This window comes from Haliotis cracherodii, unplaced genomic scaffold (genome assembly GCF_022045235.1).
Source record: "Haliotis cracherodii isolate W230 unplaced genomic scaffold, xgHalCrac1.p SCAF_17, whole genome shotgun sequence".
NCBI classification, from domain to species: domain Eukaryota; kingdom Metazoa; phylum Mollusca; class Gastropoda; order Lepetellida; family Haliotidae; genus Haliotis; species Haliotis cracherodii.
Genome location: NW_027266272.1, coordinates 11,011,061 through 11,036,197, shown reverse-complemented (window position 1 = coordinate 11,036,197; position 25,137 = coordinate 11,011,061). Strand labels below are relative to the sequence as shown.

Below are 25,137 nucleotides of genomic sequence, written 5' to 3'. Positions count from 1 at the left end.
TTATTGGGTGTCCCGTGGATCCCCCAGGTTTGTAAAACTCTGTAACCTTAAGTTTACAAGGTACATATTTATGGGGTCCCTAGATTCCAATACCGGTACTGTAGAAGCAAACCTCAAGGTCCTCAGGTCCCCTTGATTTCGAACACTGCTACTATTATCGTTAGTAAATGTATTGGCACCAGACAAATATTTTCCTTCTTTTTGTTCAGATGATTTCTGACAAGCTGTAATATAGCATTGTAGAAGTTGAATCCCGATTCTCCAGTGCATGTTTGTTGTGCAGGAAGTGTACGAAGAATGCCAGAAGCTTCTGAACCTTCTTGTTCTACAGGATTGTTTTTAATGCCTCCTTTCCTCCTTGCTGTGTTTGTTCGTTGGTCACACTGAGGCTGTAGTAACATTACCCAAACAACACAGCACACGTTAGGGGTGTCATGCTAGGCCCACCTAGCATATTGATACACATCTCGATACTTGAGTCCTGTGATATGTATTGCGATACTGAACTTGCACCTGTTAGTGAGAATTTCCCGTTTCATATTGCTTTCATGCTTTCAACTTTTATTCTTGGATTTGTGCTCTTACTTGTCTAATATACAATCAAGTTTAGCAGTTTGTTTTCATGATAGGTGGGAATGCAGCGCTAGCCTGTGTACATGGTGTATCAGTCAAGCCAGGTTATTGCAAAAATATTTTATCATCAGGTGTAAGGGGTGGTCGGGTAGCCTTGTGGTGAAACTATCACTTGACACGCCGAAGATGCAGGTTCCATTCCCATTTGGGTACAATGTTGTCCTCCACCGTGATACTGCTAGAATAATGCTAAAACAGCGTATAACCGTGCTCATTCATCTGGTGTAAATTTGCGATCAATATGTTGGTGAATTGTGACACTCCTGATCTGTGCAGGTGAAGACAGTTGGTGGCCCTCACTTACTTGTTTCTTTTTAAAAATGGAATACAACTTGTGGATATTAATTTTATGATGATGAAACAATGGTGAAGAGAAGTGAACCCTTTGATCTAGACACTAACAGTCCTCATTTGATCAACCCAATCAACGAATTTTTCTTATAGAGTAATGTCTCTTTTTATATATTTATACGTTCACAGCAGTGTTTCCAAACTAACAGGGCTTCTTTTGTACAGATATATGGAAGCTCAGTACACTTAAAATGAATATTGGTATTCTGTCGTCATGCTAGTGATGTGTTTAGAACAACATCAGTCTGTTTAAGCTGCTGCTGCTGCTGCTGCTGTGAAATAGCTTAGAAGTTCACTTTCCTTAACTTCAAGGAGGTATATTTTGTTCATCAGCGAATCATTGTGTGTAGAACAACATCAGTCTGTTTAAGCTGCTGCTGCTGCTGCTGTGAAATAGCTTAGAAGTTCACTTTCCTTAACTTCAAGGAGGTATAGTTTGTTCATCAGCGAATCACACATTTTCTACACCTCTTGCAAATAGAGCTGTAATGATTTACCAAAGTGTTCATGATGCTCAGCCGTATTGCATGTTTATTGTGATCCATTACTTGTATTGCGAGGCCATAACACAGTACAGAAAGCAATACATTTGTTCAATATTTAAATCAAATTTGAAAATTCTCTTTGGCAGTATGGCAGCGGCAGGCAGCATCAGTTATATCAATCCAGTTCAAAGTTGAGTCTTATTGCCTTTTAGAAGTTAGCTATACACATGAGGAATATTATGGATTACAACTTCTTTATTACATATCAACCACGCTTTCAGGCTACTCCTTGCCTCTTTTGTATGTATTATAAAGAGGTTATAATCCATAATGAAACAATGTAATACATAGTAATAATCATGGGATAGGGATAGTATAACCAGTCCCTTCATCATCAAACATGCAAGGAGCATGTGATGTGGGTTTTTTTATCAGACAAAAGGCTTTTTTTATCATACTTGTCAAACTGTTAAATGATATGTAACTGTTTCATTATGAAAATGATTTATTTTTCTCCATTTGACTGATTTAACTTTCTTTGGGAGAATTAACAAGCAGATATACAGACAGCACCACATCACTGATCTAAAACATGGTTTCTCAAAACCCAGTTACCATATTACTTCTTGTTGAAAAAAGAGATTCTATTTTTGACAGTTTAACATTGAGATTTACAAAAGCTGAAAATATATTTTTTGATAGAAACAAGCAACTCAATTTAATTTGAAAAGGAACCCCAGTGTGATGGGAGATTGAGAACCTGTGGAAAGTATGGGCTTGCTCCATTTAAGGCTATAGCATCACAGTAAGACCTGGACAGAAGGGGAAAACATATGATTCAGGGACTGTGAGACAGGCTACATTAAGATGAGTTTTGCAACATTGGGAATACTGCAACACGCTACTAGGTTATTGTTAAGACTGAGTAATTAAAACCTCTGTCACTTGTATGATGACACTACCTCTTGGAATTCTATTCAAAATGTTGCACCTGGATTCCTGTTAACATATAACTGTAAAACAGTCTTAGCACCTGTTTGATGTAGTTGAGCTTATAATGTTGAAACAAGTAGGAATGGAGGCTTTGTATATATTGCCTATTTTAATTATGCATCAATATCCTTGTATATACTTGTATATAAAAAATAAAAAAAGTTGAAAGAAAAACAGGACTTGTTTTCAAATATATTTTTTTCAATCAGACCAAAACTGAAACTTGGAAAGCTGAGAGAGGGACACGATTCAGTGTGGGCTTGTTCGGATTACCGATTGTTAGGGGCAAGGGACCTGGTGCTGAAGGGCACTGCAACCTAAGATTGTGATCCTTCAGTCATACCCAAGGGGGTAGGTTTCAGTGGTGAATGTCTCTGACCCCTGGACAGTTTGGCGTTTCCTCATCTTCCTGAGGCAAGGGAAGTTAACTAACTGTAAAAGTCCAGCTTCCACCCTTGGGGAACTAGGCTGCAATTTTGGATGGACTAACCAGTCTATGCATAGTCCAATCAAAATCATGTAATGAAATCGACACAGGGTTCTTCAACAACATGGATTTCAAGGTGCAGATTTAGGTCAACTGCAGGATTTTCAAGATATGTGTACCATCAACTGGGGATCAACAGATATTTTCCATATCTTTTCAAGTTTTTTATCAAGGTGATCATGTGAATTGATGCACTTCGCAATCCAAGGTCCGTTTTATTCCAAAATATATCTTGATCATTGATCAGATCAAATTGAATGAGCTCCTCTCTTTTCCTTGGAGCAAAAGTAAGTGATATGAAAGGTGAAATCTGATTGGTCAATAGGAGGGGCATAGAAGGGACATGACTCGTAATAGCCACTGGTGGTGAGATGATCAAGGGGATGGGTGGGAGTTGGATTTCACACGAATGCAAGCTGGCCCTGGCCACCATACATGGCAACACCACAGGTAATCAGTTGTCCCCAAAAGACATGGACGGTCATACCTGGCCAGTGACTGCCTACCTCCAGAACAACCCTGTGACGAATCGCATTGGTCCGCCACACGTTGTGTTTATTTGTTTGTTGTTTAACGCCGCACTCAGCACAATTCCAGCTACATGACGGCAGTATGTAAATAATTGTGTCTGGACCAGACAATTCAGTGATTATCGTCACAATTAGCATTGATCCCAAATGGGATACGATGACACGCATCAACCAAGTCAGCAAGCCTGACCAATCGATCCCGCAAGTCGCCTCTTGCTGCAAGCATGGGTTGTTGACCTGTTCTAACCCGGATCTTCACGGGTTCCACCACATGTGAACCAACTTGAGCTAAAAATAGTAAAATTCCAGGAAACAACTGGCTTTTTAAAAAAACAACATTACTTAATTGTTATTTATAAAACTTGTCACCAAATGATACAATTTTGTTTTATGTCAACATTATTTGTATGCTCGTAAAGGTGCACCCTACTCTGGTTCTATGACTGAAAGAGTAACACCTTAACATGTACATTTTCCCCATAACCTTCAGAAGCAGAATTGTGTGGTGTGGTTGCGGAGGAATGATAACTTGACATGAATCAAATTCAACAACATCTTTATTCAAATTTTGTCAAATACAAACGTATGCGAGTATATATTAAAAAGAAGCACTTAAAAAATACATAGAGAAAATTAAAATATTTTTATCAAATATATATTCATATATATAAATATGAAGCAAGAATTATTTTGGTTTACCGTAACATTTTGGGTTTCACATGACCATTACAAAGTATCAAGGATATGCAAATATCAAAAACTAGTTAGAATAATCACGTTCTGCTATATTAAAAATATCACAAATGTAAAACTATCAACAATTATCAAACATTCTGTTTTGTGGTTATTTTAAGTATGCAAGTATATTACAAAGAAAAATGGTGACACATATACACCATGTAATGTTGATGTACTTTTATATTTCACTGGGCCCTAAATAGGAGGGCCAGAATGTGCTAAGATTGTAGTGTCAAGCTACGATAACCTTCCTTAGGCAGCAATGATTAAACTATGTTTTTACCATACCAAAGTATTTGAGTTCAACAATATTTTTTAAACAGTTTTGTATATAATGAGCATGCACGAAAACAGAGGTGAAGTACAAGTTTCACGTTTATAATTCTTACAATGGGACACGTTGAAGTTGAACTTGAAATCAACTCTTTGACACGACAGCTTCTAAGTGCCACTTGAAGCTTAGGACTAATTATCACAACAGAATATAGCATCAGCCATAGTTTTGACTATGTGACTTTCAAAAACATCGGGGCTGAGTTGATAACCGTAGCCAAACTGGAGCTGGCCGGACTTTACAAGCATTTACAGATTGACATTGGCCATGGTTTTGACTCTACATAGGTGTGGACCAGATTGGCATCTGCCATGGTTGTGACTTTACATGCGTGTGGACCAGATTGGCATCAGCCATGGTTGTGACTTTACATGGGTGTGGACCAGATTGACATCAGCCATGGTTGTAACTTCACATGAGTGTGGACCAGATTGACATCAGCCATGGTTGTGACTTTACATGGGTGTGGACCAGATTGACATCAGCCATGGTTGTGACTTTACATGAGTGTGGACCAGATTGACATAAGCCATGGTATTGACACGTATCAAGACCAGATTGACATTCGACATTACATTTCAGAATAATATCTTTGAATTTCCTCTAGGCGATCTTTGAGAACGATATAGGAATAAGGAGATATCTAGTACACATCATATACAACAGTAAAGGCTAATAGGTGAACATTTACATGGCAATACCTGTTGAAACACACATTCGTCCTTACACAACACGATTAATATTCACACACACACAAGCAATCACACATCACTATTTCAGGCAAACATTCATGCGTCGCACGCACACACAGATATGTTCACAATTACCAAATATATATACATGTATCAAGAATTATTTTGTTATAACATTTTGGTTTTACATGACCATCATTACAAAGTATCAAGGATATGCAAAATATAAAAAACTAGCTAGAATAATCACGTTCTGCTATATTAAAATATCACAGATGTAAAACTATATACATTTATCAAACATTCTGTTTTGTGGTTATTTTAAACAACAATATTTTTTAAACAGTTTTGTTTATAATGAGCATGCATGAAAACAGAGGTAAAGTACAAGTTTCACGTTTATAATTCTTACAATGGGACACGTTGAAGTTGAACTTGAAATCAACTCTTTGACACGACAGTTTCTAAGTGCCACTTGAAGCTTAGGACTATGTCTCACAACAGAATATAACATCAGCCATAGTTTTGACTTTGTGACTTTCAAAAACATCGAGGCTGAGTTGATAATCGTAGCCGAACTGGAGCTGGCCGGACTTTACAAGCATTTACAGATTGACATTAGCCATGGTTGTGATTTTACATGCGTGTGGGCCAGATTGACATCAACCATGGTTGTGACTTTACATGCGTGTGAACCAGATTGACATCAGACATGGTTGTGACTTAACAGGCCTGTGGACCAGATTGACATCAACCATGGTCTTAACTTTACAAGCGTTTGGGCCAGATTGACATCAGACATGGTTTTGACTTTACATGGACCAGATTGACATCAGTCATGTTTGTGACTTCACAGGCCTGTGGACCAGATTGACATCAGTCATGTTTGTGACTTTACAGGCCTGTGGACCAGATTGACATCAGTCATGTTTGTGACTTTACAGGCCTGTGGACCAGATTGACATCAGACATGTTTGTGACTTTACAGGCCTGTGGACCAGATTGACATCAGACATGTTTGTGACTTTACATCTGTGTGGACCAGATTGACATCAGTCATGTTTGTGACTTTACATCTGTGTGGACCAGATTGACATCAGTCATGTTTGTGACTTTACAGGCCTGTGGACCAGATTGACATCAACCATGATTTTAACTTTAAAAGCATCTGGGCCAGAATGACATCAACCATGGTTTTAACTTTACATGAGTGTGAACCAGATTCACATAAGCCATGGTTTTGACTCTACATGCATCAAACCAGATTGACACTACTGATGGTTGTGACTTTACATGCTTCTGGGCCAGATTGGCATTGGCCACAGTTGTGAACTTGACTTGCATCGAGACCAGATTGACATGAGACATTACATTTCAGAATAATATCTTTGAATTTCCTCCAGCTTCAGATAACGGGATAAGGACATATCTACTACACATCTTATACTATAGTAAAGGCTAGGTGAACATATACATGGCAATACCTGTTGAAACACACATCCGTCCTAACACAACATGATTAATATTCACACTTACTCACTCACACACGCGCGCAAGCTCAATCACACAGCACTACTTCAGGGAGACATACATGTGTCGCATGCACCCGCGCATCCACGCGCACAATCATACACATACGTACATAATTACCAAGTAATCTATCACTCACACACGCGCGCAAGCTCAATCACACAGCACTACTTCAGGGAGACATACATGTGTCGCATGCACCCGCGCATCCACGCGCACAATCATACACATACGTACATAATTACCAAGTAATCTATCATTTCTATCTAATGCCTTGCCCTCTTTGCGGCATGAAGGATGTCATCACATTCTACAGACTTCCTCTTGCCACAGGTCACTGCGTTGATGCGCTCAGTTGTTCCAGATGATTGTGTCCTTGACCTCTTGATGCCTCTCACTTCGTGGACATCGTCATTCTGCCTCTTTCTGGATTTGGCTGGGGTCACGTGCTTATCGTCGCCGGTCTGGAATTTGAAGACGCCCGTACTTCAGGTACAAACCTTACATTATTTTCACAGTCAATTCAACTGATAACAATAATCGGCGAGGTGACATCATCTATAAACGAGTACCAAGGACCGACATCTTGGATACGTGGCCACAAAATGGCGCCACAGCATGGACGCTACCACCAGAACATCTGAGTTTGAAAGATGCTGTTATGATGGGATAATCTTCTTGTGTTTTGCATACACATTTATTTTCTGAAAGGAGACGACGAATAAAATTTATTTCCGGACATTTCTTTTCAGAGGCGAGGTGAAATGATGTTTGACGTCGCTTTTAAGACGATTTCACATACATCGCAACGCGCGCGCGCGTGTGAGAGACATGAATTCCCCACTCAGACACAGTATTCTGACTCCGAGCCGACCTGTCCTTATTTTATCCTCTTAATGCCGAGCGCCAGGCAGGGTAACAACATGTACCATCTTTTAACATATTTTGGTATATGACCCGACCGGGGATCGAACCACAATCTTCCGCTCTCCGGGCAGACGCTCGATCTATCCTCTAGACCGCAGAAGATCCAACAAGTGGATAATAAAATCTGTTAATTTAATTTGATATTAAAGATATTGATGTTGTTACATGTACTATCAGTTCCAGGTGCTTCACTTACATGTTGGGCATGTTTGAGACTCAGTCTTGCCATGGATGGAACAAGGGTAGCGATGACGTCCCCCACATAGGGAGCTCTTGGTCGAGCGGGAGGCCGGAGGAGGCCAATGACGTTGTTGTCGAAGTCCACCTGCAAGGGGAGACAACTGATACTGAGCACCCGTAGGAAGGTTGGTTAGAAATTTGTAGAAGATGGAACAGGCATTAGCGAGTGCTTGTAAGAAAAGACTTAAATGCAATACACTACAGGCAATATAAATATCAACAATTAATATAACCATTTCTCAAACAGTTAAACGAGGCGTCCATTGAGGGACATGTTTCATGACGTTATGAAATGTATTCGTGTCCTACGTCATAATTACTTGTGCTAGACACATACATTAGCGTCCAACACACACACAACACGTTATATCTAGGTTAGTATGATAGTATTGATCTTCAGCAACCCATACTTGTCGTCAGAGGCCACTAACGGGATCGGGTGGTCAGGCTCTCTGACTTGGTTGATACATGTCATAGTAACCCAAGTGCGTAGTTCGACGCTTATGATGTTAATAACTGGATTGTCTGGTCCAGATTCGATTATTTTTAGACCGCCTGACCCGTGAAGACCCGGGTTAGAATAGGTTTTCAGCAACCCATGCTTGCCGTAAAAGGCGACTATGCTTGTTGTAGGAGGCGACTAACGGGATCGGGTGGTCAGGCATGCTGACTTTGTTGATGCATGTCATTATATCCCAATTGCGTGGACCGATTCTCATGATGTCAATCACTGGATTGTCTGGTCCAGACTCGGTTATTTACATACCGCCGTCATATGCTGGAATGTTGCTGAGTGCAGCATTACACAACAAACAGACAGGTATCGCACACCACACAACACCCACCTCGTACATTACACATCGCGTTATACATCTTAATAAACACCACATCACAAAACACATCCGATATCATAAACAGCCGAGCAAAACAAAGTATACTCCATGTTTGATTGAGGCTGAACTAAACAAGAAATGCTTATTCCATGGTGATGTATTTGATCATAGTTGTGTGTTGGACCTTAAATCTGCAATGTTTCGGCGACTGTTTTCAGCCTAGTAACGTTTTTGAAAACATTTGTAATTTTTCAAATCAAATTTCTTTATGTATACTTGTTTTTGCCCTGGCAGTTTATATCACTTATCACACATGACGTATCACACGTCACATGACAAAACACGTCACTTCCACCTACCATGTCTTCATCAAACCACGGGGCGAAGGCGCGAGGCTGGAAGAATACGAAACAATATTTAAAGTGAAGTTGAAATGTTGACAATTAAATGGTGCGGATGATCTGATATTCCTGTCAAGGAGATTTAACATGCATTTCACGGATCTCGGGCCTACCCTAAGACGACACACGTATAGGTGAAGGCACTTAGTGTCCCTTCGGCGGTAATGACATAGCTACGTATTTTATCACATTGTCACTACCGTAGCGTTAAAGGGAGACTATCCTCCAATGTCTTAGAACAATTCCACAATTGTAATTAGTGCCTTGTGAAATAAGACATTATTTCGGTGTAATTATGTTAACCAGATTTATCAACATCATACTAAATTAGCAGACAAACACAGTGGTATATGGACGAAGTATTCAAGCTTGCTTAATTGGACTACACAAATGTCTCAGATTAGCCCGTGACGTCAACAAAAGCGTACACTAAACATTCTAATGGCAATTCTGTGAATAACTATACTATAACTATATATTCGACATAATTTCAAAAGTCCATTGAACATATCCGAAGACATCATGAGCATGTGTTTATGAATGACTATCAAATAGTGATGATGCCAGGGTTTCTTGTCATAAACACTTGCAAAGGCAAAATGTTCACCTGAACAAATTCGGTAACAAAGTACGGTAAAAGTCCACATAGAGAAATGCTTTGGCCATCATGTTGGTCATTGATGCGTCTTTTTGGGGATATGTCTTCAGAGCTCCATGTAAGCTGCGTATCAGCGTAAAATACGCATCAGAAATACGCAGTAAAATAAAATCCAATAAAATCAAATACGCAACGAACAATACAGATACGCTACAAAAATAAAACTTGTGCGTATCATCAAAATATTGTGAAGTAACCCTGCGTATTCGATTAGCAAATCAGCAACTTATTTTGAAAATTTAAACGGGCATTCCGTCAACCTTGCCAAACTCCACGATGACAGTTACATCATGATCATTTGCCATCACACTTTCTTGTGGAAGTTTCCTGGTATTTTTGAGTCCTATAAAGTTCTCGAACCCACACGACACCAGTTTTCAGGGATTAGATGAATAGTGTTTTTAAATATTTAACTTAAATGCCCACATGTGTAAAAACTAGTGGGTAATTGAAATGTGAATACCCAGATAGAATTACTGATTCCCAATGATTTTAAAATGCATGGGTAAAATACCCACAACACCAAAAGCTTATCTGGAGCTCTGACTGTCTTCCTTTCATTTTGAAAGCTTTACTGAGGCCTTGTATGCTGTAACCCTGAGAAATAACTTTTGAGCAAGAGTCGTATGGCGCTCGTTGAAATCTTTCATAGAAAGGGCATGCTCGTTTGTAATGTTTGAAATGATGGCACGTAAGGCAGGAGCTGCTGGAATATCGTTCAACATAGAGGGAAAGTTCACTAATGGAAAGTTGAAGTCATCCCGCCTGTCACACAGTCTTGTGGATAGTTTGTTGTCACTATGGATCTTTATGCACAGATCTAAATATAAAATATTTGTCTGGTTTCGCTGTTCCAATTGAAGAGCTTAGAGCCATAAGGGCCAATGGCATGTGGAGTCTGTTTTGAGAAAACTGATGAAAACACATTATATTATTCATGTTAATTAACTTTTTTTACCGATAGATTCCTAGACATTCTGACAGCCGAGATATAAATGTTGTTATAAAACGACATTCAAAAAAGGAAATAAACTTATGTTTTTAATTTGTGTAAGGGTGGAAAGGGCCAATGTCTGTATTTTGGCCCCTTTTGACCATCAGGCATTTGCATGGGATTTGACCCGTGAGATTGATAAACTACTACTGAAAGTAGAAACACATACTATTGAAGTACTTTTAAATTATTTAAACTAATGCCAACTGGTGATTGGCTATTTAACCATTAGCGAACGAGTTTAGATCATCGATATACCTGAAGCTTAAGTTTCTCAAGTCTCATCGTCATTTTACAATGTTTATGCTAGCAGAAGTATCGATTCATGATGAAAAAGATCAGCAAGGAAGGGAGCCCAACTGGTGCACAACTGGTGGGGATGCCTGCTAGCCCATCTGTCCTATCTCTAAATTTCACAGAGATGTTATCCAGGATGCAGACACTTTGTACCAAGCATGAAGAGGTGGCTGCTGTGACGTACCTGTGGCTGGTATCTGATGGCGTGAAGCATCTCATCCAGGGAGACCAAGTTCCTGGATTTGCGGGCCTGTAAAGACATCAACCGAAATTAGTATTGCAAACTTTATACCTGAATTCGAGAGGGTGGTGAACATACCGGTTGGTTGTTTGAAATCGATTGAGAGTGATCTTTCCTGAAAAATGTTATGGATGTAAATAGCACTTCCAAAGCAACGGATAAACTTTCTGTGCAACAGTTAAGTTGTAACTATTGTTTCAGTACTAACTACTGACACAGCTAAACTACCACTACCATAGCTAAACTACTGTTACCACAACTAAACTGCCATTACCATAGCTAAACTACTGATACCACAACTAAACTGCCACTACCACAGCTACCCTGATCCTGTTCTTGTATCCTACCTGAGGGATGCGCCCGGCAGCAAGTCTCGCTCTCAGGACTGCCGTGACACGTGACTCTTCATCCGGGTATGTAGGGACATTCACTGTGTCGGCGATTGACGTCTCAGAAGATGTCGACCAGCAGAAGTCTGTGTCGCTGTCGCTGTCGCTGCTGCAACTATATTCAGACCAAGAATCGTCCGAAGAATTCTGCATGTCTTCCTGAAGTCGCAGCTCCAGAACCTGAATCAAAATAGTTCGTTATCTTGGACATGATGTCTCCCATCAATTATTTAGTGTGGTTTGAGGAAGAACCGCTATTCGTGGGGTGGAAATCCAGATTTAATCCGATTATGATCCTTGGTACATCAAAAGTTTACTGGCTCTTGTTTTATCAACTTAATTCTGACGGCCAGGCATGGTAACAACAAGTGCTATCTTTTATTACGTCTTTTGGTATGACGCAGCCGGGGATCGAGCCACCGATCTTCCACTAGCCACTATATCCATTAGACCATGGAGGCAGTTCAGTCCCGTGTCTAGGTCATGGCCAATCGTGACCCCTGTGTCCCTTGTCTAGGTCATGACCAATCGTGGCCCATGTCCAGGCCATGGCCAAATATGCCCTCTGAGTCCCATGTTTAGGTCATGGCCAACCGTGCCCCCCCCTGAGTCCCATGCCTAGGTTATGGCCAACCGTGGCCCCTGTGACCTATGCCTTGGTCATGGCCAACCGTGGCCCCTCTGAGTCCCATGTCTAGGCCAACCGTGCCCACCCCCCCCCAACCCCCTCCCCCCCCGCCCCCCCCCCCCCCCCCCCCCCCCCCCCCTGAGTCCCATGCCTAGGTCATGGCCAACCGTGTCCCCCCTGAGTCCCATGCCTAGGTCATGGCCAACCGTGTCCCCCCTGAGTCCCATGTCTAGGTTATGGCCAACCGTGCCCCCCCTGAGTCCCATGTCTAGGTCATGGCCAATCGTGGCCCCGTGGTCGGTGGATTATCTCGCCCTTTAAAGTCTATAGAAGATTAAGACTTGTTTGTTGTTAAAAGCCACACTCAGCAATATTCCAGCTATGGCGGTGGTCAGTATATAAGCCAGTGGTTAACATCGTCACCATGAACATCGACCCACGCAAATGGGATCGATGAAATGCATCAACCAAGTCAGCGACCCTGACAACCCGATCCCGTAGGTCGCCTCTTACGACAACTATACATGTATTTACATACACAGTAAGGGCCAGTTATCACCCAATTACAGAGAAAATGAAAATTCAAAATATTACCATTTGTATGGCCATTTGACGACGAGCCTCAAGGTCTGATGAGGCAGATTCTCCACTTGGCTTTGAACAGCCTGGTTTAACCAACGCAGATCTTGCTGGGGGAGAGTGGATGGTCTTGTTGGCCACTTGCTTAGGGGCGATAACTCTCGCTTTGCCGGATACGTCTTCATCGGAGGGCGAGGACGGAAGAGCAATTTTAGCGGCTTGTTCGATCCCCAGCTCTGCCTGAAGATATGATAAAAACATATACTCATTTTATCCTCAGAATTGATGCCAAACTTTAGACTGTTAATTCTATCACAAATAAAATGCATGTCAAGTAATCCCGACCCAACGGTGAATGGAATGATTTTAATGACGCTTTAATGTCATTTCAAATATTTGGGTGTCACCCTAACGTCATAGGAAAGTCTAAGTCATGTGGGGTGTAAGCAAACCATGAAAATAGGGCCAATCTGGAGTTTAAACCAACGCACGGAAGACACAGACACGTAATGGCGACACTTCTGAACGGTCTAGCTTAGTCCCGGAAAAAAATTAGTTTTGATTGAAACAAGCCACTACATTTGAATTGAAAAAAGGAGTCCCAATGAAATTAAGTTCAGAACCGGTGGGAAATCTAGACTTGCTTCATTTAGGGCTCTATCCTTACAGTAAGGGCTGGGCGAAAGGTAAACTAATATGGTTCAGGGACTGTGAGACAGACCCGTGGAAGATCTAGACTTGCTTCATTTAGGGCTCTACCCTTACAGAAATGGCTGGAAGGCAGGGAAGCTAATATGGTTCAGGGACTGTGAGACAGACCCGTGGAAGATCTAGACTTGCTTCATTTAGGGCTCTACCCTTACAGAAATGGCTGGAAGGCAGGGAAGCTAATATGGTTCAGGGACTGTGAGACAGACCCGTGGAAGATCTAGACTTGCTTCATTTAGAGCTGTAGCGTTACAGTAAGGGCTGGAGGGAGTACAATGATATGGTTCGGGGACTGAGGTAGACTACGTGATTTGTGGCACCTCACACTGTCCTTGTCTGGTCATCTGTTGGGGCGGTGGAATAGCCTAGTGGTTAAAGCGTTCGCTCGTCACGCCGAAAACCCGGGTTCGTTTTTCGACATGGGTACAATGTGTGAGCCCCATTTCTGGTGTCCCCCACCGTGATATTGCTGGAATATTGCTAAAAGCGCCGTAAAATCAAACTCACTCACAAGTCATCTGTTGCTTGTTCGGGTGAGTTGTGGGGCAGATATTGGGGATCCACATAGTTCAGAGATCAAGATAGACACATATATGAATGATTAATGGTTACCTTATTGCCGGACGTGGAAGATTGGCTATTTCTCTTGACATTAGTGAGGCTGGGAGCATTATCTCTGGCTGGTGATGCAGCAGTAGCGGGCTCTACCTTACGAGAAACAACTTTGGCTGAAGCGCCCCCTTCAGCGCAATTCCAAGAGGAGACTCCATCTTTAGATTTGGCGCAGCCACCTTCAGAATACATCTGCGTTGATCTCCAGTGTATCCCAGTGTTAAGTGTACCCGGGGTGGTGTTGGATCTAACCGGGGTGGAGTTTTGGGGCTTCTCATGGCAATTCGGGATTGAAACACTTCGTTGAGAAGAGGCCCAGTTGTGGGATGAATTAGGCCTACGTGTGGGGGCACGGGCTCTCGGCTCTCTTTTCGGGAACCGCGGACGTCCGTTACCTGCTGACAGAAAATTTGTTAGAATGACTGAGTAACAGTACTCACGTCTGGGATAAACAAACCAAAACACGGGGTTCGATCCACTGCGTCGAGATAACATGACATATAATAATTATACACAGTGTTTCTTTTGTAGGCCCTTCCTGATGGCCACCATTGTAAAATCTATACCCATAATGAGTTAGTTGGGTTTAACGCCGCTTTTAACAGTATTCCAGTTATATCACGGCGTGTCAGCTTTAGTGATGCAGGTCTCAGACGTTTACCACTTCGGTGAAACCCACGAGCACGGTTGCATTACTCAACGTCGACACCTTGGGCTTGAAGTGTAATGGGGTTATTTGTTTGTTTTTGTTTGTTGTTTAACGCCGCACTCAGCAATATTCTAGCTATGTGACGGCGGTCTGAAAATAATCGAGTCTGGACAAGACAATCCAGTAATTAATATCAAGAACATCGATCCACGCATTTGGGATCGATGACATGCATCAACCAAGTCAGCGAGCCTGACCACCCGATCCCGTTAGTTGCCTTTTACGACAAGCATAGTCGCCTTTTACGGCAAGCATGGGTTGCTGAAGACCTATTCTACCCCGGATCTTCACGGGGGAAGTGTAATGGTATGGGGTGGCATCACAACTCATGGAAGCACACAACTCTTCATTGGCAATGGCAGTTTGAATGGCATACGCTACCGGAACGACATCGTGTTCATGTTCACCAACAACGAGATCATGTTCTGCCCTTTGTACAAATGTAGGGACGTAACGTCACGTTGCAGCAGGATAATACCCGCCAACATGTTGCACGTGCTGTAGCAGACTGTTTGAGGCAAAATAACATTGCTGTACTGCCATGGCCGGCTGTTTCTCCAGACCTCTCCCCAACAGAACATGTATGGATGAGAAGGAACTACGGCTACGACAGGACCAGAACCAGCCGATTACGCTAGCTTATTTGGACGAATCTTTGGTTGACATTTGAAACAAGACCCCCAGGCTGCCTCGCCTGTATCAATGCAAATATGTGGTCACATCCGAGGTAGACATTGTTAATTGAGCTATAACACCACCCCTCTTTTGGGGCGTGCCACTCTGTCTCCTGTTGCAGGCCGCGCGCAGCAGTATTCCAGCTATATGACGGCGGTCTGTAAATAATCGAGTCTGGACCAGACAATCCAGTGATTAATATCATGAGCATCGATCCACGCATTTGGGATCGATGACATGCATCAACCAAGTCAGCGAGCCTGACCACCCGATCCCGTTAGTCGCCTTTTACGACAAGCTTAGTCACCTTTTACGGCAAGCATGGGTTGCTGAAGACCTATTCTACCCCGGAATCTTCACGTGTCTGTTTTGTCAATGAATGTGTTATGATAAAAAATTGATCAGGCGAATGACCAAATATTATATTGTTATTTTTTAAATAACATAAACATTTACACAACTTTATTTGAAGCACGGTTATTTCTTTCCGCTAGTATACATATATTTATCAAACATAGTAATACACAAGTACTATGAGCAATCGTATATGTTAGCAGTTGACCACAGACTAGGCATGTCTAAGCCCACGTGCATCTATTTTCTTGGTTTTCTTCACTGATCGACCCCATGAACACCGGCCCGATCCTCAGTTATTTTATAGTCTTTCCATGTTGATTAGGTCCTAGGGCCCCGTTCCACAAAGCGATCTTAGCGCTAAGATGATCGTAACACCTATTCTTTAAAATAGGCTTACGACAATCATAGCACTAAGATCGCTTTGTGGAACGGGCCACCGTTCGGCAATTTAACATTTAATTTCAATTCTGAAGTTTTCATGTATTCCGTTCTGTCGATCAGTTATATGATATTCGTTATTTTGCACATCAGGAAAGGCTGCAGGGCTAAGAAACGTTAGAGCGCTAGCATTGTTTTCGTTTAATATCGGTGATCAATCTTTCAGCAATGGGACAATATGGCCTCCGTGTCGGCCATATGTACATGGACATAAATGTTTGAATGTGCGATGAATTATGGAATGTGGATGTGCAGATACGCGAGGATATTTTACCGATCTAAATTTGTTTCAAACGTTATACCAAACATAATCGACACTCCGCATAATGATATTTGCTTGAAAAGGTTTGAGCATAGCCATTTTCAGGTTATGCTTCTTGCAACTTTCCTAATGAATATGAATAGAGCCGATACTAGCACTCATAAAAATGAACACTCTTCGTAAACTGTAGCTAACCTTGAGACAAAATGTAGAAATGTAGCTAATACTGTGACATGATGTGGGGAATCTACAGAAACTGTAGCTAACACTGTGACAGAATGAGGGCACTCTACAGAAACTGTAGCTAGAACTGTGACAGAATGAGGGCACTATACAGAAACTGTAGCCACCACTGTGACAGAATGAGGGCACTCCACAGAAACTGTAGCTAACACTGTGACATAATGAGGGCACTCTACAGAAACTGTAGCCACCTCTGTGACTGAATGAGGGCACTCTACAGAAACTATAGCTAGCACTGTGACAGAATGAGGGCACTCTACAGAAACTGTAGCTACCACTGTGACAGAATGGGGGCATTCTACAGAAAATGTAGCTACCTCTGTGACAGAATGAGGGCACTCTACAGAAACTGTAGCCACCTCTGTGACTGAATGAGGGCACTCTACAGAAACTGTAGCCACCTCTGTGACTGAATGAGGGCACTCTACAGAAACTGTAGCTACCAATGTGACAGAATCTGGGCACTCTACAGAAACTGTAGCTACCTCTGTGACAGAATGAGGGAACTCTACAGAAACTGTAGCTAGAACCTTGACAGAATGAGGGCACTCTACAGAAACTGTAGCTAGAACCTTGACAGAATGAGGGCACTCTACAGAAACTGTAGCTAAAACTGTGACAGAATGTAGGCATTCTACAGAAACTGTAGCTAGCACCTTGACAGAATGAGGGTCCTCTACAGAAACTGTAGCTAGCACTGTGACAGAATGAGGGCACTCTACAGAAACTGTAGCTAGAACCTTGACAGAATGAGGGCACTCTACAGAAACTGTAGCTAAAACTGTGACAGAATGTAGGCATTCTACAGAAACTGTAGCTAGCACCTTGACAGAATGAGGGTCCTCTACAGAAACTGTAGCCACCACTGTGACAGAATGAGGGCACTCTACAAAAACTGTAGCTAGCACTGTGACTGAATGAGGGCACTATACAGAAACTGTAGCTAGAGCTGTGACAGAATGAGCGCACTATACAGAAACTGTAGCTAGAACTGTGACAGAATGAGGGCACTATACAGAAACTGTAGCTACCACTGTGACAGAGAGAGTGCACTCTACAGAAACTGTAGCTAGAACTGTGACATAATGAGGGCACTCTACAGAAACTGTAGCTACCACTGTGACAGAATGAGGGCACTCTACAGAAACTGTAACCACCTCTGTGACAGAATGTGGGCACTCTACAGAAACTGTAGCTAGCAGTGTGACAGAATGAGGGCACTCTACAGAAACTGTAGCCACCACTGTGACAGAATGTGGGCACTCTACAGAAACTGTAGCTAACACTGTGACAGAATGTAGGCACTCTACAGACATTGTAACCACCACTGTGACAGAATGAGGGCTCTCTACAGAAACTGTAGCCACCACTGTGACAGAATGTGGGCACTCTACAGAAACTGTAGCTAACACTGTGACAGAATGTAGGCACTCTACAGAAACTGTAGCTATAGTACTGTGACAGAATGAGGGCACTCTACAGAAACTGTAGCTAGCACTGTGACTGAATGAGCGCACTATACAGAAACTGTAGCTAGAGCTGTGACAGAATGAGCGCACTATACAGAAACTGTAGCTAGAACTGTGACAGAATGAGGGCACTATACAGAAACTGTAGCTACCACTGTGACAGAATGTAGGCACTCTACAGAAACTGTAGCTAGAGCTGTGACAGAATGAGCACACTATACAGAAACTGTAGCTAGAGCTGTGACAGAATGAGCGCACTATACAGAAACTGTAGCTAGAGCTGTGACAGAATGAGGGCACTCTACAGAAACTGTAGCTAGCACTGTGACTGAATGAGCGCACTATACAGAAACTGTAGCTAACAGTGACAGAATGTAGGCACTCTACAGAAACTGTAGCTAGAGCTGTGACAGAATGAGCACACTATACAGAAACTGTAGCTAGAGCTGTGACAGAATGAGCGCACTATACAGAAACTGTAGCTAGAGCTGTGACAGAATGAGGGCACTCTACAGAAACTGTAGCTAGCACTGTGACTGAATGAGCGCACTATACAGAAACTGTAGCTAGAGCTGTGACAGAATGAGCGCACTATACAGAAACTGTAGCTAGAACTGTGACAGAATGAGGGCACTCTACAGAAACTGTAGCTAGAACTGTGACAGAATGAGGGCACTATACAGAAACTGTAGCTAACACTGTGACAGAATGTAGGCACTCTACAGAAACTGTAGCTAGCACTGTGACTGAATGAGCGCACTATACAGAAACTGTAGCTAACACTGTGACAGAATGAGGGCACTCTACAGAAACTGTAGCTAGCACTGTGACTGAATGAGCGCACTATACAGAAACTGTAGCTAACAGTGACAGAATGTAGGCACTCTACAGAAACTGTAGCTAGAGCTGTGACAGAATGAGCACACTATACAGAAACTGTAGCTAGAGCTGTGACAGAATGAGCGCACTATACAGAAACTGTAGCTAGAACTGTGACAGAATGAGGGCACTATACAGAAACTGTAGCTAGAACTGTGACAGAATGAGGGCACTATACAGAAACTGTAGCTAGCACTGTGACAGAATGTAGGCACTCTACAGAAACTGTAGCTAGTACTGTGACAGAATGAGCGCACTATACAGAAACTGTAGCTAACACTGTGACAGAATGAGGGCACTCTACAGAAACTGTAGCTAGCACTGTGACTGAATGAGCGCACTATACAGAAACTGTAGCTAACACTGTGACAGAATGAGGGCACTCTACAGAAACTGTAGCTAGCACTGTGACTGAATGAGCGCACTATACAGAAACTGTAGCTAACACTGTGACAGAATGTAGGCACTCTACAGAAACTGTAGCTAGAGCTGTGACAGAATGAGCACACTATACAGAAACTGTAGCTAGAGCTGTGACAGAATGAGGGCACTATACAGAAACTGTAGCTAGAGCTGTGACAGAATGAGCGCACTCTGCACAAATGACAGTTTGATTATATTAATGACTCCTTTAATATTTTGAAGCCCCAGAATTGTTGATATATCAAAGCACGGAATCACCTATTAACAACAAATATGTTTGGACACAAACGCATGAATCCTTCAGTTGTCAGAATATATCTATGTACTACCGTCTGACTTTGGGTCGCAATATAGAGGGTGAAGCTCAAATCCTATGTCAAATTCGGAAGATTCATGAAATAATCTATGAGATCTAGTGTAATTACAACATTGGAGGATATAATGTGAAACAAGAAGAAGAGATGATTGTCAATACGACTTGCATTGAATAAGCCGGCTTGTATGTAACATACTTGGGATTTTTTTCTATTTCCTATCACATACAAACAAGGCAAAGTGTTTTGTTTCTGGCTTATTTTCTGTGTCAATACCCTTAATGAACCTGCTCCCTTCACTACTGAAGTTGATTCCACATTTAGCTAAATGTAGTAGTTTTGCAGGGTGGATATAATCATGTGACAATGTGACACATTTCGTCTGTACAATATACAAACCTCATACAGAGGCTAAATGAAGTAGTTTTGCAGGGTGGATAGAATCATGTGACAATGTGACTCATTTCGTCTGCACAATATACAAACCTCATACAGAAATAAACAACAAACAGTTGCAGGCAATACGTTTTATTTCACTCGTTCTGGGGTGTTGATGCAAAGAATTGAAAGAATTAGAAAAGAAGATACAGACATATTGAAGGAGTTAACGAAAACGATTGATCTTAGCAAGTACAACCTTCATTCAATCGCGACATATTTTACATTCAATCAATTTAGTTAGAAAATACTGCAGTATATAATATACTATATAATGCCACAGATCGCCTACATTCAGTACATTGCCCTTCTTCAAATCCATGTGTCACATTTCGTACACCTCCAAAGATAACGGTAGAAACTAACAGTTTTAGTCCACTAGCAAAACCCTTAAAAATGGCAAATTTATACTAGTCCTTATAATACCTTAACTATTGGGAAATTTGGCAAGGGTTTCAGGACTAGTGCCAATTTCTAGCGCTAAAAAACTGTTTTCTGGTGTCAGGGTAATTACACTAGGCCTATATCGAATAAGTTGCGATGTCTTCATTGGCGAAATGCGTCGAAAGTCTTCTTGGCGGAATATTCAAACTGTGAACCTATTAATTATTTATAGTTAATTAAGGTATTCTAAAATAATTTCAACGTGAATAAGACGCCACTAAGTGAAGTATTTATCAGATTCACTGGTTCTAGTACAAGGAGACGCATGGGTACATAGCCTCACTCGGTACTAGTCGGTAGGCCTAGGAAATAAAACCAATGAGTCTGAAAAAAAGACAAGGAGAAAAAGAAAGCAAATATCTACAGAAAACAGGTAAACAAATCAACAAATAAGAATCAAAATAAAAGAAATACCTGCACAATTTCTTTGATGCATGTCAATGCTTCTAACGAGGAAAAAGACAGAGAAACAGAAGAAAAGGAAGAGAGACGTGTGGACGTGGTGCAAATATCTAGAGACAATCTGCAAAGATGGCAGGCGTTGCTAGGCGACTATAAGTAAACAAATTGCCCGGATGGTATCGCTTGCTTTTTCAGTTGTTCGTCAAATGCAGAAACAATTTTGGGGTTTTGTGTTACTCATGACTGCTTAATATTTGTGCAATATTTTCCAGATGGTTGCGTAATTTTGTGTTCTCTCGTGGGACCGTTACTGTCGTGCCACGCGCTACAATGACGTCATGTATTTGTGACGTCGTCGTAGAGTCACAACATCAACTCGGGTCCATTCGGCTTCTTCCGCTATCTACATATCCTACCACATGAATCCGCAGCTGTACACAAATAAAAGTAGACTGCTTTCACCCATGTATCCTACGAGGTGTTGCATGTATCGTAGGATACTGGGGTCGTACTAAACTAACATCTAGTCTCTGAAATGAACATATCGTACCGAAAAAAAACAGTTGTTCAGTTATCTTAATAAAAATATAATAAAAGGGAGCCTAGTGACTCTCTACTGCAGTAATCTAGACTTGCCAAACATTATAGACTTGCATGGGCTGTATTTGATATATATTTGTATCAGGGTCTGTAAGACAGACTAGGGTCGTACAAAATATGAGTGTGCGGCTACGAATGACAGCGAGAATACGTACCTTTCAAGCAGTGGTCTCGATAATCTAGACTAACATCTAGTCTCTGAAATGAACATATTTTACGGATAAAAACAGTAGTTAGATTATAGTTATGAAATATGATAAAGAGTCCAGAGACTCTCTTCATTTTCAAACACCCTGATACTGAAGTAATATAGACTTGCTAAATATTATAGACTTGCATGGGCTGTATTGGATATATTTGTTTCATTTGTTGTATTTGTATGACATACTATCGGTAATCATGAGTCATGAAATCGGAGTCATGAAAGAAATGTATATGAATGTGTAAAATTGTTACGATATACACAACTGTGTGTTTAATTAACTGCAATCTTTACGTAAAGAGCAGTATATATATTGTAACGGAGTCAAAGATCTTCCACAGAGATTGAACCAGTTGTGAAGGTGGGAACGGAAGGCGTGTCATGTCGGAATTCATAGCGGTGTATAATATATAAATCGGCCAAGCGGTATACGTTAGTCGTGAAAATCCACATAGTGTCACTTTCGATTTAAAAATCCTAGGCCCTCTTTCACAAGGCGAGCGTAGCACTACAGTCGTAATTTATGTCTGTGTTAAGGTGGGGCGGTCGGGTAGCTATAAGTGGTTAAAGCGTTCGCGCCTCACGCCGAAGACCCGGGTTCGATTCCTAACATGGTTACAATGTGTGAAGCCCATTTCTGGTGTCCCCCGCCGTGATATTGCTGGAATATTGCCAAAAGCCGCGTAAAACCATACTCACTCACTCACTATTATTTAATATTACATCGGTAGCATGGCATTGTGTGTGATTTGCAATCGTTCACGTGTGCAATATGTATTTTTTAATAATATAATGACACAGGGCCTGTATTGCAATACCTCATATTAAAGAAATTTGATCGATAACCTTAAGAAATGAATTCACATACACAGTGCAAACAATGTTTGAAAATTCTTTCCTGTTATGACAGATTAAAACGTGAAAAACGCCCTGTCTCAAACCTCATTGATGAAGGCAGAGGTGGCCTAGTAGTCTAAGGTGCAGCTAAGGCCGCTTATCGTTTGTTCGAATCCAATGATCGTCCTAATTATCATCCATGGTTTGTCGGCACCATACCAGTATTCGTGGACTTCACGTCACTCACCTGCGTCACTTCCGGCTTACCTCCCTTGTTCAGCTGACACGCCGACAAAGCTTCTCGTTACACCAAACCCACTCACTCTCTCACTACTGGCATAAAGCTGGGGACTAAATTGCAGCAACTTTTCGCGAAGAATTGTGCTCCTTAAGTATGCCCGTTGATTGTGGGTTCGAATCCAAAAATCGGCCCGACTATGGTCTTGGTGTGTCAGCATCATATACATCTGCCCTTGGGTATCAAGACCTCACAGTCGCTGGCCTGCCTCCCTTTTGGTTTAATTTTCTCTCACATGAACTTGACCTGACGTGACAGAAATACTTCAAAGCGGCGTTACCTCCCAACACTGAAGGGGGCACGGGGGGCCCAGTCGTCTAAGGCGCCGCGATTCGCTGTGCAGAGTTGCGTCCCTTGGGCACGCCAGAAACCTATGATTGTGGGTTCGAATCCCGGATCATCCCGATTATGTGTCTAGGTAAGTCTTCACCATACCTGTGCTCGTGGTTTTCACCGAAGTGGTAAACGTCTGAGACCTGCATCACTTCAGGCTTTCCTCCCACATTAAGCTGACACGCTGTGATATAACTGGAATGCTGTTAAAAGCGGCGTTAAACCCAACTCACTCAGACCTGAGACCTGCATCACTTCGGGCTTTCCTCCCAAATAAAGCTGACACGCCGCGATATAACTGGAATACTGTTAAAGGCGGCGTTAAACCCAACTCACTCACTTCCCATGGCGTCTTTACTAACACGTGGTGCACATTAGGCTGTATAAGATATGTCTCGGGTACATTGTGTTTCAGAAGTGAGGAGGACGGTAGGATTTTGTTTCTATTTTCTGTAAAACAAAAGCGATGCAGGAACAACGCTTCTTGTTTTGTTCCCACCAAGAATATCGACAAGCACAACTGGCTTCATTCTGTGGCCAACACAATCGAATGAGCTTCATATGACGCGTGGATTTTGAAACACACGAAAAGATGCTTGGTAAATGGTACCACGAATGTAGATTTTAAAAGTTTAGCATTTTATGAGAATGATCAATCTCATTAAAATCAGATCTTAGTGCTCGCTATCGCTCAACAAAGGTCGTTCGGACGTGACCCGTAATGGGATGTCCTCAGATCTTTGTTTAGCGGCAGCGAGAACTTAGATCTGATTTTAATGAAATTGTGAGAATAATCAAATAAAAGGGGTGCTATAGAATATCCGTACTCGCAGAGGTTCGTACCCACCGAAAACGGCTTACCCGTACCTATTTATTTTCATATAATGTACTATAATACTTCTCTCACTATGTTAATTGAGATAATAGATGATTAACCCTTCGACTAAGTAACCCGTGAAGATCCGGGGTAGAACGGGTCTTCAGCAACCCATGTTTGCTGTAAAAGGCGACAATGCTTGTCGTAAGAGGCGACTAACGGGATCGGGTGGTCAGGCTTGTTGACTTGGTTGATCACCGGATTGTCTGGTCCAGACTCGATTATTTACAGATCGCCGTCATATAGCTGGAATATTGCTGAGTGCGGCGTTAAACAGCAAAAAAAACAAACTGAGACTAGGCACCATTTAACACATTCAGTTACCCTCACAACAGGTTTCAAAATGACACCCCGGTCACCACAGCACCTACAGTGTCAAATATCATTTTCTTGTCATTGCTACAGATAACAATGTATGTTAATAGAAGCGAATAATGTTTAAAGTCCTAAAAATTTGCATTTTGGACGAATATTACGCGTTTTATACAAGTAATCCGAGTATTTTATGGTCTCTGGAGTCATCCAGAAAAATTAGATACGGGTGGGTACGGGTTATCCAACATTTGTTTATTAGTACGCCAAAACATACAGGGTATACAGATCTCGCTCGGTACGGATGATTGTCCAGTTTCCCTATGACGTTTCAATGTTATTTTC

The 25,137-nt window shown here is 41.8% G+C and overlaps 1 protein-coding gene across 1 annotated transcript; it reads right to left on the bottom strand.

Moving 5' to 3' along the window:
* Window positions 1-7,039: 7,039 nt before the first annotated feature.
* On the bottom strand, window positions 7,040-21,367 carry LOC139464800 (uncharacterized). The gene is made up of 8 exons (XM_071246307.1): window positions 21,346-21,367; window positions 14,281-14,675; window positions 12,976-13,200; window positions 11,712-11,933; window positions 11,308-11,373; window positions 9,133-9,168; window positions 7,897-8,025; window positions 7,040-7,237 (listed from the first exon to the last, which is right to left on the bottom strand). The coding sequence occupies exons 1-8, from the start codon at window positions 21,365-21,367 to the stop codon at window positions 7,040-7,042; spliced, it is 1,293 nt and encodes a 430-aa protein (XP_071102408.1).
* Between the last annotated feature and the right edge of the window lie 3,770 nt (window positions 21,368-25,137).

What these genes read in the sequence shown, in the direction of transcription:
- LOC139464800 (XM_071246307.1), bottom strand. Translation starts at nt 21,367, where the DNA reads ATGCATCAAAGAAATTGTGCAG. An exon ending in CTTCCACGTCCGGCAATAAG is followed by an intron (nt 13,201 to 14,280) that starts GTAACCATTAAT and finishes TCATATCTTCAG; the next exon opens with GCAGAGCTGGGGATCGAACA. An exon ending in GTCTCAAACATGCCCAACAT is followed by an intron (nt 7,238 to 7,896) that starts GTAAGTGAAGCA and finishes TTCAAATTCCAG; the next exon opens with ACCGGCGACGATAAGCACGT.